The following is a 14,848-nucleotide window of genomic DNA, read 5'->3' as shown; positions in this document are numbered from 1 at the left end:
TGAGTGCCGTTGAGCTGAAGACATCAGCGCAATGGCACACATGACAATAGAAAGGAAACAGGGGAAGGGGCTCAAGATAAGTGGCCATCAACTCACAAAGACTGAAGGTCAAGAAACAATGGCTAAACGGATCGCGAGGCACACCCAAGCTGTTAGCGCTAACGCAACGGAGATCGCCCAGCTGACAGCAATCACCGGAGGAATAGAGAAACCGATGATGGGCGATCCCGGAACGCCAGCGGGGCCTCGCAACCCCTCACCTACCGGCAGGACAACGTGTTGGACAAAGGGGGGTGACGTAACCGCGAGTGAGGGGGCGCTGACCGGCGCGGGGTATTTAAACCCCGCACCGGCGCGCTCCTGTCACTCTCAGCTTTTTTCCTAAACTGCATCTACGCTGTGAATAAATCAGAGCCTGTTCCACAGAACCAGTGTCTGAGAATTATTCAGAGGTAGGCAGCGCGTGACACAGAGAGTCAATCAAGCTTTTCATCAAGCTACTATAATCCCAAGTTCCCTTTCATATTCAGTCATCATCAGCTTGGATTCTTTATATGTAAATGTGAGTTCAAACTACTTGAACCAATATGGAAAAAAGAAAGAAAAAACAGAACCAAAAAATCAGAGGGAGGGAGGGAGGGAGGGAGAAATAAACTGGATATGCATAGGAGATAGAAGAGACAGCATATAATCTAGAAGGAGCTGATTGACATATAATAATGGTTTCAGAAAGGTTATGGCCAGAGTAACATGGCACTTGGCAAGAGATATATTAACAACTAAATAACTTTTTGGGCTACGAGATCAAGGACATAATCAGGGAAGGAGTAGATGTGCTGCTTATGGATAGTAAATTCTTGACAATGACGGAGAAAAAGTAACACTATTGGATTGCTTATTTCCCCTATTACCCTTGCATTAGGTGGAGTTGCATTAAGTAGGACAAGACAAAAAACAAGAAGAGGCTCTGGTTTAAGGAAAATGTAGCTAAGTTTTTAAAAGTTCAGGTTTTCAGAACCAGATGAGTTATGCCCAGGATGATAAAAGAGCTTGCAGACATTATTTGAGAAATAATGGAAAAAGGTGATACAGAATACTCAAAACAGGTAATTTCTACCATCTTCAATTAGAGGAATAAACTGAAAATTACAGATGAGAGCCTGGTATCTGTAAAATTCCAGGAAAAAATATTAAGTGATCAAGTTTGTATCTAGAAAAGAATGCATTGGTTTCTAAGACCAACATACGTTTGTCAAAGATAATATTCTTGATTTCAAAATTTCTACTGCTACAGCTAGGTGGGTCAGCAGCTAGCTGAGTAAGCATACTTGACATGCTCATTAATGGTTCTTCTTTAGTTTGAAATGACATCTTGAACAGTGTGTCACAGAATTTTTTCTTAGACCTATGCTAACCAAAATTGTTTAGATACAGGATAGAGGGATTTCTGATAAAACCGACATATGACATAAAAGCTAGAAAGAGCAAAATCAAGCAGGAAGAATCAGTTGAAATTAACAAGATGAAATTCCACAGAGACAATATTGTGGATCTGCAAATTCCTTTCAAAGTTTCATAAAAATTCATCCTTATACCCCAACATGATATTGCCTCCAATTTGATAAGAACTGTTGATGAGCAGTGTTTGAGTACTACTTTTATATACATATATCCATTTAATTGTCAAGTCATCCAGCCAATACTTAATTAGCTTGCTAACCAGAATGTCACTGGTTATTTTGTCAAATACTCACTGAAGTCAAGATATATTATGTCTACAGCATTCCCACTTTCTATTATGGAAGTTATCAAATCAAAATATGAGATAGGTTCATCTGGCACGATTTGTTCTTGACAAATTCATGTTGGCTAAGCAATTTTTAATGTGCTTATAGATAATCTTTTTATGATCTACTTCCGTAATCTTCCCAGGTTTTGATGTCAAGCTGAATAGACTATGTTTGTTGTATCATTTCCCCCCCACTCTCTGAATGTAAGGACAATACTGAGTCTCCTCCATTCATCTGGTACTTTACAAGTTCTCCATAATTTCCTAAAGATTATACATATAGGTTTGGCCAGAATATCAGCTATTTTCTTTAGTACCCTGGGATGCAATTCCTCTGGCTCTGGAAATCTAAACTCATTCAGAGTAAAGGAATGTTTTCTGACCACGATCTATTGTCTTATTCCCTGACATGATCAGTATATTATATTGTTTAAGGTTTGTACAAGCATAATTATGGTTTATGGTATATAGATTGTCTTCGTTCTACCTTAAATTTTTCCACCTTCCCTCCTTATTTGGTCTTAACTCTGGTTCAATCGCTTAGTTGCATTGTTGCAATCCTTGCTAACACTAATCTTTGTTCCTATCGAGCAGACTACAGATTATCTCATTAAACTATTGTACCCTTGAAAGATTATCTGGGGTCTATTCGATCTTCTTTTCCATCCTGGATTATCTAACCAGGTTCAAGTCTACCTTCAGCCATGGAAACTCACTTGGTGACTTTTGGGCAGTCACCATCTCAGCTCAGTCTACTTCACAGAGAGGGCCTTTTAAAAAGTGGATAGTGGAGAATGGCCTAAACTGCTTTGGGCTCCATACATGGAGAGTGTTTCATCCAAAGTACAATTTAATGTTTGAAATATCAAATGGATAAATATTTTTCATTCTAGGTAGCTTTGCTTTGCTGAGGTCAAGATGTATTATGATTAGAACATTTCCACAATCTATTAAGGAAGTTACCAGACCCTAAAATAAAATAAATTTAATCTGATTAAAGCTGTTCTTAACAAATTCATACGGACATCTGGTGATTAACTAATTGTTTTCAAATAGCTTACAGATCATTATTTTTATAATTTGCTTTTCCCAGGCTTTGATGTTAGAATGAGTAGGAACTTACTAGTTCTCCAGAATTTCTGAAAGATAAACTTAGTGGCTCAGTAAGACCATCAGTAAGTTCTTCAGAACCTTAGGATGTAACTCAACTGGCATACTTCTTAACTATGTTTCTTGATTATATTTTAATTAGTCTTACACTTCAGTGTTGCCCTTTTATTCTCTCTTCATAATAGCTTGATAGAACACATATCATTTTCTTAAAGAAGATTGAGTTAAAATAGGGGTAGTTTTGCCTTTATTTTTGTTTTGTTATTTGTTAGCATTTTGCTATGTTCATTGACCAGCTGGTGTTCTTTTAAGTACCTTTTTTACACGTTTCAGAATAAGCCTTTTTTTATTGTTCTTAGCATCATTCACCAACTACAGCCTATTTTGAGCTTTTGCATTATGACACCAACTCTATGATTCCAGGCTACTTCTGTCCTTCCATCCACCCACCCTTTTTGTTTTTAATTTTCACTAACCTTTTTGTGTAGCCACATAGGGCTGCTCTATTCCCCCCTACCTCCCCACCCCCAAACTGGAATTGCATTTAAGTATAACAACTCAAAAGCACAGGTATGTTGTTTGAGAAAATTGGCTTTGGAGCAGTACATGTGAAAAACCTCCAAATGTCATAATAAATTAAGACAAAATTCCAGAGTTAGCAGTGTGTCTAGAAAAAGTAATTAAATTTTAGGGTATATTGCAGAAGCATAATGTCACTGCTAGACTGCCAATTCTGGGCACCATATCATAAGAAAGATGTTGGTAAAGTGAAGGGCATTCAAAGAACAGAAACCAGGAAACTGAGGAGGCTGGAAATTAAATACTATGAGGTTTAACAGAAAGAGCTAGATATATTTATCATGGAAAAGAAAACTTAACAAGGTAACATAACAGATGTTACATATTTCTTGAAGTATACAACTAGAATTTGGAGCAGAATTGTTTTTTATTCCTCCAGAGAGTAAAACTAGAACCCATGAGTGGACATTTGTGCAGATTTTGGTTAAATATCAGAAGAAACTTCCGAAGAGTTGATGATCTAAAAATCATAGTAAATAATGAGATTTGTGTGTATTTTCACTCAATATTGGCATGTTGTTTTTACTCAGTTTGGCAGACCTCAACGCAACAGACTTCAATTGCAACAAAAATCCCCCCTGTACTTAAGAAATCTTACATCATTTATATAATGATGTTATTATATAACTGATGTAAAATGACACAAATTATGCATCATGTGTGTTAAACGATATAAAATTTCATAAACACATTATATAATTTGCATAGTGGCATCATTATGGATGATGTGTTCTTCAATTTAATGGATAACAGGAAGTAACAGACAAGGGAACCCATCCCTGAACTTTCCCATTAAATCAAAGTCTCAATGTACCTGCATAATTCAGAAAAACATGGATTTTGAATTAAAAAAATTATCCTGGTTCACACAGATTTTATGTCACAGACATTTTAAAAATACAAGTAAGTAAGTTATTGTAAAAAATCTGTCTGAATGAATATTTGCCTCAGTTCCTAAATGAAAGTCTTCAGAACTTCAAAAGACATCACATATTAAATTTGCTTTTAAAAGGCACACTGGACTTCTGGATCTGATAAATTTGGAATTCAGAATAAAGATATTTAGGGAAGGAACTCCAGAACCAACATTCTTAAGAATGTAATTCTTACATCAATTTTCTTAGTTTTCCTTACCGATAGGTCCAACATTGCACGGCACCATATCATCACTTTAATATCTTCTATAACATACATGCAACAGATGAAAAGTTACCTTTTGATTGCTGCGCATGTCCAATTAAACACACATTAACAAAAACTATTTTCTGAAGTTATCTTTCAGATTGGCCTCAGCAGAGTTCTCCTGTATAAACAATGATAACACCTACCTGTTCTTCAGGTGGAATTCCTGTCTTCTCTCGTATTGACTTAATACTGTGCAGGAACTACAATGGGTGAAACAATGGAAAGCTGTATTAATGCAGAGCAACATCTGTCAAAAAGAGAAGCTACAGAAGCCTGCACATGTTATCCCTGACCTTCCCTTACCACACGTCCAAATATTTATTACAATACCAAAAACAGCATTTCTCTACCCCTCTACCATTGATACATTATCTGACATTCCAAAATGCCAATGCATTATTCCAAGCTATGTTGCATATAACCAAAAACTTCTGTAATAAGATTGTTAAATTTCAAAATAAGAGGTAGCTTTATCACAGAACAAAATCACTCTACACAAAGGACTAGAACTAACTTGCCTGAAAGGAACAGGAAGTGCAACTGATTGATGTATACTGGATAATAAGAAATGTTGATAACTACTGAAACTTAACAGTAGCTTCTATCCCATCTCTGTTCATTGTACACTGCACAAGTACAGAAAGTCAGGCACTGCTCATTCTTACAGCCTTAATTGTGAAGAGTATAATTTTACTTTTTTCATTTGGTCAAAGCTGGGAAAGCTAAACCCTCACATGCCACAGCAATTAGAAAACAGTAGTGAATCCTAATTTAAAATTATTTTATATCAGGGGCCCACAGAAGATCATGTTCTTTCATCTTTTGCAAAGTATTGTCTTCATTAGAACTAAATATATGTGTGGAATAAGTAATTACACAGTAATTACAAGGTTGCAACAATATCCTTAAATAATTGTTCACTGAACCCTATCAACTGTCTTCAACCTTGTTCAGTGCTGTTAGTTTAAGGACTCTGCTTATGGCTTTGAAATGAGAAATAAGGCAGCATGATGGCTAATGAGCCCAATACACCTTTGAATCTAAAAAAATTCAAACTATTCAAGAGGGTGGAATGCAATGGTGTAGACCATCCAAGGAATAGCAAGTAGTGCCCTTGGGTGTGACAACAGAATAGGATGCTTGACTCTACCTCTGCTGTTGCTTCATTCTGCTTGCAGACAGTTTCCATGCCTCCTAATTTCCAGTGTCCATCCTCACTCACAAATACAGAGGATAAGCAGACATTGTTGTGTGTTAGGTTTCCCTAATAAGTGTTTTTAAAAAGATGAAAAATACACAGTAAGACTGGGAATAGCTAGGCATAAAACTCTTGTTAGTACTAATTAGATATCATGAGACTACAAAGAACAGAGGTCAAAACCACAGAGGAATTTTATATCCCATTGGAGAACTAGAAGGAAGGGAGCTTTAGGCCAGGCCAAGTTTAACTAGTACCTATCAGTTTATTACTGACACACATCTGGACAAAAAGAACAAGTTATGCTGCTTAGAGATTTTCTTACTTTAGTTACAAAAAAACTCTCACCAAAAATCACTAAACAAACTAGTTAAAGGCACTCTGCTCAAATACAGCTCCAAATATGAAGAGCTGAAATCAACAATTCTGCAGTTTCAGTTGCCTATTACATTAAGCAAATACTTTTATTCTGCCGCTTCTTATTGTTACTTTATTTACACAAGGCATCTAGGGCCAGATAATTATTTCCACCACCAAGTATGTGTTTAATTAGAAGAAATTCATCTCCCACCCCGAGGCACAAATTAAAATCATGCTGTTATTTCTATCCAATATGGCTACCTTTTTTCTCCTACATGGTCTCTTATTCCTTATTCTTCCCACCAACCCTTTCTAGTCCATCTTAACGAAGTCTAATGTAAAATTCAGAATAAAACCTAATAGGCTGTTTTAAATTATTACATTTGTATGAAATTGTGTTTTATCTGGGTTTGAAACAGAGCATGCGACAATAAGAATTTGTTTGATTTTGAAAATAAACCTATCTGCCCATGAACCGAGTAAGTCAGACATAAAATAGTGACTTAAAAGATTGAAGGACTTCTTTGTGCCACTCCCAGATTTACTCCAGACGTGCCTGTCCTCATAACATTGGCTTGTTTCAAGAGATGAATCAGTACTTTTTCCACTCTGTGCCGGTTTATTCAAAACTGGAGCAAAGGTGGAGGTGTTTTTTTGTTTTTGTTATTCCTGGACTTGTAGGCAATTTGTTTTTATGTTTGGTTTTCCTCTTACTTCACTAAACTTCCCAGCTGCTGGGTACAAAAAGCAGTGTCTGCAACTTAACTGTGCTAGAGAAGGAATACAACCACCTTTATCAGCAAGCCTTTGAGTAAGTTTCATCATCCCTATTTAAAATGCCCACTCTGATTTTCCCTCCTTGTATAAGCAGTACGCTAAATTCTTGTTCACCCTGTCTCTCAGCCTCTAGCTTAGGTAAAATATTACATTTTCTCCCTCCCTCCCTCCCTTCTGCAGTCTCTAGACATCAACCTACAACCATTGTCAGAGCGACTCTGAAAATGTTTGGTTGTAATAATGCTGACGTATTATTCTTCCAGCAACCCAGCTAACAAAGGCTTTTTAATTGAGATAGAATGGCACTTGACAAAAAGGTAGCTCCCCCTCCTGTAATGATGTAGCTGCTTATTTTCTTTCAGAGAGCCACATAAATGAAATGAAAATGTGATGGGGGGCAATTAATTTTCTATTATGTGGATGAGGTTGAAAGGATTTTTCTTACTCTGGAAGCTGTGGCAGCTCAGGGGGCAGGACAAAGTTTTGGTACCATTTTTGAACTCTCCTATTGGTCAGCCTGAAAGATAATTGATTGGCTCATGAGTTTTCTTTGCCTCTTCTCAGCTTTCTGAGGCTGACAAAAGTGGAGATGATCAAAGGGTGACTCCAGAATGAAAACTGTGCTGTGGGCACATGCCCTAAATCAGGCCTATGATTTAGGGTTGAAAAATGAGAAAACTAAAGGAGTAAAAACAAATATCTGACATTTGATAGACACACTAGCCTAGATTACACTACCTTGTAATCAAGGTAACAAAATAATAAAGCCTGTCTCTATATGCAAACTGCCTCTCCCTTTATTTTGACTGGAACTTACCCTGTCATGGAGGAACACAAGAGCCTGCAAAACATCATAGATTCCAGCACATATCTCTGAAGAAGAGAGAGTCTCCAGGACTTTCTCCAGTGCTTGCACATGCTCTGTAACCAGATGGATTCCATCTACCTCCACAGTACATGAAAGGAAGCGCAGAAGGCAAGGGTGGCGTAAAGTTTTCAGGTGCTTTCAAAACGCAAAACAAACAAACAAACCACTCAGTAAGAAATACCTATTATCGTACACAGACACACCATACCCAACAGTGAAAAGGGAAGGAAGACAAATATTGCACAGTTTCATTCTGCGTCGCATGATTTCCATATGGTTACTAAGCAAATTGAATATTTCATCAGAATATTTGGACAAAATTAATTCTAGTTTCCTCTTTTGCAGTCAGAATTTCCACCTATATATTTATATCAAACTCTAGCCTCATACAGTACAGAAAATCCTGGCACTCCAAAAGCCTAATTTCAAACAGCATCAAACAGGTGATTTACATGCAGGCTATGCTATATTTTTCTGTAAGTCTCTAGTGCTTTTAAAGGCAACTCACTTAAGAATTCCATGAAATGTTTCGGTTTCCAGTAGCAAATGCTCTACGCACAAAATGTCTGCACACATCACTTACTATGATCCAGATAATATAAATGCAGTCACAAAATCAAGAACCTTTAGGGCTCCCAAAATACAATAGTTTTGACATTTACTTCTTAGAAATTTTCATAGGTTTCTATTTGACGTGTATAATAATTTTAGCCCACTTTTCTTAAAAGTAATTCCATATTCTTATTACATATTCCATAAAAATAAGGATAAAATCCACTTGGATTTTCTTATTTTTATATTTATTTATTAAGGGTAATTATATATTTATACATTGTATTTATATTTTATGCTCACTGTTTTAATTGACTATTTTATTATAAACCGCCCAGAGTCCCTCCGGTGGGAGGAGATGGGCGGGGACAAATTTGATAGATAAACAAACAAACAAACTTACATATTTATAGAATCTAAGAATACTTAAAACTTTTCCAACTATGTTTAAGATCATATTACAAAAACTAACCCCACATGATCTGATCATGCCTTTATTTCTTAAAAGAGATTAAAGCAATGGAAAAGGCACTAATAAAATTACAATTGGTAGAATTATTTTTGAGTTCACCTAACTTGAAAATATTTATAATAAAAGAATTTTGAAGGCAAATTGTACTATAATTTCACCTTCCTTTACTAAAGATATGCAAAACTGATGATGTTACCCAGTCAGGCAATGAAATGTCTGTAGGCAAACAACCAAGCTCAGAGAGCATCAAGAACTCCACATATGCAAAATATTTTGAGACTGAAATGTCCAAATACTGAAACATTCCATTCCAATTTTACCAAAAAGATTCTGATGTCAGAATGGCCTGTTTGAGGGTGGAATACTTCCAATAAAATTAGAACACATCTTGAAAACTGAAGAAAATATTTTGGTCTTAGAACATTGCAACCTTGAAATATTTTGCCCATGTCTACTTATACAGGTGAAACCGTATATATTTCTTTTCATTCACTGTAAGTTTTTATTGAACTAAAAACATTGAACAAGGTATTCATAAACCACAGCAATTTGGGGGAAGAGCTCAAATTCACAGCTAATCTGTCTGAATTTATTTAACAAAATATGTAAGAAATATGTATAATTTATTCTGCAATGCCTGTAATTTACTAAAGAACAGCCAGCCTAAACAGCTACAAACCAGCAGAACTTTATCATAGCACTGTGATCCAGAAACAAGAATCAAGCCCTCAGATGCCAACTCTGCCCCCATGTTAAGCTCTAGTGTAAGACTTAACAACAGCACCAACAACATCAAGAGCTTACACTTGCCTGTCACTGTAGTATAAGCTATCATCCCAGGCAATGTTTTATTGTGCAAAGGACAAGCCAGTCAATCTTGATGCAAAATATATGGATAGAAACCTGATATCAGAAATGGCAGTATCAAAAAAGCAGTAATAGAACACTTCAGCTCCCAGGGGTATGCTGTCATTGGTTTCAAGATGGCAATTCTTGAGCAAAAATAATTAGAAATACCATATATATATAAAATATGTGTGTGTGTGTGTGTGTTTGTGTATAGTACTCTCTCTATATATATATATAGTAAAACAACTAGGCTGAATTTATTAGGGAATTTCTCTTGCATTTAACAGAAATAAAAGTTCCTAATTATATCACACAAAGTTAAGTCACCAGAGTAAGATCTGTGTCACAGCCAGCAACTATTATGTAAAATGGCTAGTTTCTACAGATAATTATCAGTGTCTGAGGCACTTATATTTATATATCTAACCATTATTATTATTTTCTTCCCGTGCCTAGCCTTGAATGTAAATAGAACATAAAATGCTAAGCATACTGTAACTGCTGACTGAGCTTCTTGTGAGAATACAGTCACTATCTTTTGTAAAATGGTTTAATGTTTCTACAAATCCAGCAAATATATTTAATAAACTATAGGAAAGCAACTATGACCAAGCAAATTATATGAAGATAACCATATTCCTCTCTCAGAATAATACTCTGTGCATCTGAAGATACATACTACAGTATCTACAGTATACAGCAGTAATCACTAGGAATTAAGCTCTTTATCTTTTTTTTACTGCCATTTCAAAGGCCATGTGTCTTTTCCCTATAAATTGCCCTTGAAATTTCTACTGCAAAGAGACTACAGAAATGTCTAAGCAAATAGTAATAATGTAATAAATATTAAATACCTTGGCAGCTCTGTTAACATTGTCTTCATTCTCTCTCTTGTAAACAAAGACTGAAGCAAGTTTGTCATGCTGCAATATTGCTGAGTAAATATTAACTCCAGAAGGTAGTGTAAATGGAGGTTCTTCCACTGCATCACGCTTTAAAGCACTGTTCTCTGATCCCATTACCTAACTCAAGGTGTCTTGGAATATATTTTATAGTGACAAAGAAGCTTTAAAGAGAAGTAATTTCAGACAAATTATTCCAAATATTAACGTAAAATTCCTTACATTCAGCAGCATCCATACCAAATTGTGATGATGCCATCATGCAAATGTTACAATTACATATTGTGTTGCAAGTGTGATCCAAATACATATGTCACAGCCTTTACATGATGTCATCATGCACATGTCACTTGAACACCCCACACCCATTTCCTCTTTGTACAAAGCAGGAAGAACATAAGAAAAAACAACTTTCCACTGTTTTATGCTGACAGAAGTGAGATTAAAACTGAAAATGTAAACAGATTAGTTACAGAGTAACCTGTATTAATCAGAGTAGGTCTTCCAAGTAAATATGCCTATGGCTATACTGAATTAACCTTAAGGAAAATGTCCAAATGTCCACCAATGCCTTGAACATAAACATTTCAAGTTTTTAAATATACTGTGCATATCTTAAAGTAAACACAACATTGTTACTGAGGACACTTTAACCGAAAACACTGAAAGTACATTGTACCAGAATTTGTCTTTTTTGCCAATTCTGGAAAGAAAGAAGTTACCACATACAGATTATAAAGAAGGTTAGGCATACCTGGTCAATTTGTATGTGCCACTGAATCTCTAAATGAACAGAAGTTGACACAGGCTCTACATGATACAAATTTAAATACAACAGATCTAAAACACATCTCCAAATCAACTATGAGGTATTACAGGAAGGAAAGATCAAAATTTTGAAATGGTCTTCACAGTAACCAGATTTGAATATTGTTGAAAATCTGTGGGGAGAGCTCAGATATTCAGTACATGCAAAAAACCAAAGTACATTTTGAGCCCCGTAAAGAAGACAAATAGGCAAATATAAAGACTTTTAACTCACTATAAGAAATGTATGAAAACTGTTATTTCAGCCAAAGGAGGTTTACAAAGTTCTGACTGAGTTTCCAAGGGTTTGCATCTGCCCTATATATGGTTTTCTTACTTTGCATCTGCAAGCAACTGCACATAAATAGTAAGTATGCATTCAAGTTTGTAGAAAGATGTATTTAAATTTGTATACATGGTACAAAGGTTATCAGCTTCTTTTCACCTAGGGATTCATTGAAATATTTTGTAAACGTTTTTTTCTTATTATATAAGCGCATATATAAGTATCAGTCAAAGCAAATATTTGTAGGTCAGGGTTGAACTGTGGAGTCCTTGGTGCTCTCTGAGCCTTGTTGTTTTCTTGCAGACCTTTCATTGCCAGACTAGGCAACATCTTCAGTGCGAAGTATCTTCACACTGAAGATGTTGCCTAGTCTGGCAATAAAACGTCTGCAAGAAAACAACAAGGCTCAGAGAGCACCAAGGACTCCATATATTTTTTATTTATCCAATTTGTCCCTGCCCATCTCTTCCCATCGGGGGACATATATAAGTATGTATGTATGGATATTCTCTATTCCTATAGGCTTCACAAATTTGTCTTTCTCTTTGACTTAAAAGAATACAAAAATAACTGAAAATCATTTCAAAATCAGTGACTGACCATATGAACTAAGGCCCTCTGGTGGTTGCTTATTGTTTGTTAATTATGTTTTGGCAAAATTGTTTGGCTTTTTTTCCTCCCTAGTCATAGGCTTATACAATGAAAAAAGTACATTCATAATATTCCAGCAACTGTTAAAGAACACTTTTTGTGCTTAAATTAGCCAATAAGACATTTGTTATCAAAAAGACAAGTACAAGTTTCCCTTGCATTAAGCAACTTAAATTCTTCTTTGTGAAAGGTGAAAGGTCCCCTGTGCAAGCACCGAGTCATGTCTGACCCTTTGGGGGGATGCCACTTTCGCAATGATTTTTCGGCAGACTATAGAGGGGTGGTTTGCCACTGCCTTCCCCAGTCGTCGCCTTCCCCAGCAAGCTGGGTACGGACCTCGGAAGGATGGAAGGCTGAGTTGACCTGAGCTGGCTACCCGAGAATCCAGCTTCCGCTGGGATCGAACTCAGGTTGTGGGGAGAGTTTCGGTTGCAATACTGCCATCTATCACTCTGTGCCACACGAGGTTGTGTTAAATTCTTCTTTACCCATGTATTTTTAATTGACTTGGTTGATTATTTGTTATATTTAACTGGCTTTCTGTGTCCAAGTAGAGATAATGGATGGAAAACATAAAGCACAAATTGAACTGATAAACAGTAAATGGTGATAAACAATAAACATTTCAATCACAGAAAACTGAAAGTTCTGAGGCTCATAGAACAAATCAAATCAAATCAAATCAAATCAAATCAAATCAAATCAATTCATATTTATTCGGTCAATGACCAGCAAAATTTAAAAAGAGAAAAGCAAAGTAAAACAAAGAAATACAATAATATACTACCGACTACCACCACTGCCCCTTTTTTACAATGTGAAGCAGCACCTTCACCAAAAAGGCCAAAACAGTCTCATTACTCTTATTTATTTGTAAATGCACAAGCCACTCATTTCCATTTTGTGGCTCTAGGTGGCTTACAACATACTATTTATGTGTTCACTCTTAACTCTCAAGATTTCACTCTGCTTTCGAGCTCAGCTATGTCACTAAGTGAAATTCTGATTCATTCACTCACAGAGACATACACAAGTTTTGGCCACCTATCTAAAAGGTTGTATATTGTGGCATGCCTTTTTGTTGATCAAAGTCCACTGTCAGAAGTAAGGAATAGTTGCTCTAAGCAGAAAAAACGTGCTTCACACACAAAAGGGCCAGAAGATCATGAAATGAAATTATATTAAGTCTGTAACTTAATGTCAAACCATCAGACCTACTCTTATGTATCATTATATATATTTCATTGCATTGCATTGCATTATTTTTGATAATGGCAATTTATCCCATTATCTTTTCTGCAACTCCATTCATACACAAGGGTGTGAAAGAGACAGAGAGAGGGAGAGAGAAACTGACTTATCTAACTGGACTCTGGTCCACAAATGTTTCTATTAATATTTAAATGTCACAAGACTCTCCACCTTTCTGGAATAAAATTCTATGACGATAAAACAGGGCACAAATAATGCTTTGACGTTGGGCGGCTCTCTTCCTTTGCTAAACTGCGCCCCAGCGCTGATGACAGGCAGCCTACTTACTGCATGGTAAGCAAATCACCCGGACCGGGACGAGGGCTATCCTGAGGAGATAGCGATCCCAAAGTTAATCCTTTCCCGTCAGCTCCGAACTGAGCAATCATCCCCCGGTTACCGGGAAATCAAGTCTCCCTGAACTGCCCGGGCTGTCCCCGCCGGTTGGCTCGCGCCCTCTCACCTGCGGCCCCACGGAGGGGGAAGGAAAGAACCGAGCTGTCCTCGCCTCCCCGGTTCCTCAACAACCACTTCCACAACAAGCGCTGCGGGAAGGGGAAAGTAAATTTCCGGCTTACGCAAACCATAGAATCACACCGGAGGATCGACTGACGCCCACGAGATCGTCCTTTGCTCCGCGCAGTGGTCGGTGGCGCCATATTGATTGAGGGCACGAGAAACTGGCAAAGAGCGCTTCGTCGACGGAGCGGGACCTCGGTAGACTGTTAATCACGGGCACGCGAAAATGTCGGGAGGGAGGAAAGAATATCGGTTAGGCAGCTAGGGAAAAGGCTAGTATGTCCCTATTGCAACTCCTGCTACAGGTAACTTCTAATAGCATATTGCCTTTTCATGCTGTTCGGGATTGTCGCCTTATTACGTGGCAAGCAGCGATGCCTGGAATGCATCGCGTTGTCCCCGACGGCACTTTCACGCGGCAGCACTAAAGCGCCGTTCTCCGGTGCAGCAGCAGAAAAGTGCGCCTGCGGGAAGCATCGCGGAGTGCCCTTCCGACAGTCATTGACGTTGCAGAACTTCAAGGCAACGAAGCAGGGGAGCAGCTCTGCCTGGAGGGAGGCAAGTGGGGAGTGCCTCCTTTGGGCCCCTTTCCCTTGGGTCTGCTGCTCTCAGTTCTGCGATCCCCGCGGGCTGCATCAAATGAGTTCTTCTACCCGCTTCTCCTGCCACCCATGGCAACAGAAGGAGGAGGGA

At 37.4% G+C, this 14,848-nt stretch overlaps 1 protein-coding gene across 1 annotated transcript in view; it reads right to left on the bottom strand.

The window, feature by feature from the left end:
- Positions 1-14,254, bottom strand: part of SCYL3 (SCY1 like pseudokinase 3) — a 35,475-nt gene extending 21,221 nt beyond the window's left edge. Inside the window, exons 1-5 of the mRNA XM_063298556.1 lie at positions 14,100-14,254; positions 10,594-10,805; positions 7,816-8,001; positions 5,814-5,927; positions 4,807-4,863 (exon numbers count right to left, since the gene is read on the bottom strand). Coding sequence (XP_063154626.1) covers positions 4,807-4,863; positions 5,814-5,927; positions 7,816-8,001; positions 10,594-10,758 — 522 coding nt within the window. The 5' untranslated portion in view covers positions 10,759-10,805; positions 14,100-14,254. The remainder of the gene's footprint in view (positions 1-4,806; positions 4,864-5,813; positions 5,928-7,815; positions 8,002-10,593; positions 10,806-14,099) is intronic.
- Positions 14,255-14,848: the final 594 nt, after the last annotated feature.

Source organism: Candoia aspera, chromosome 3 (genome assembly GCF_035149785.1).
Source record: "Candoia aspera isolate rCanAsp1 chromosome 3, rCanAsp1.hap2, whole genome shotgun sequence".
NCBI classification, from domain to species: domain Eukaryota; kingdom Metazoa; phylum Chordata; class Lepidosauria; order Squamata; family Boidae; genus Candoia; species Candoia aspera.
Note: the sequence above shows the minus strand (reverse complement) of the source record. Positions and strands in the feature narration are given on the sequence as shown.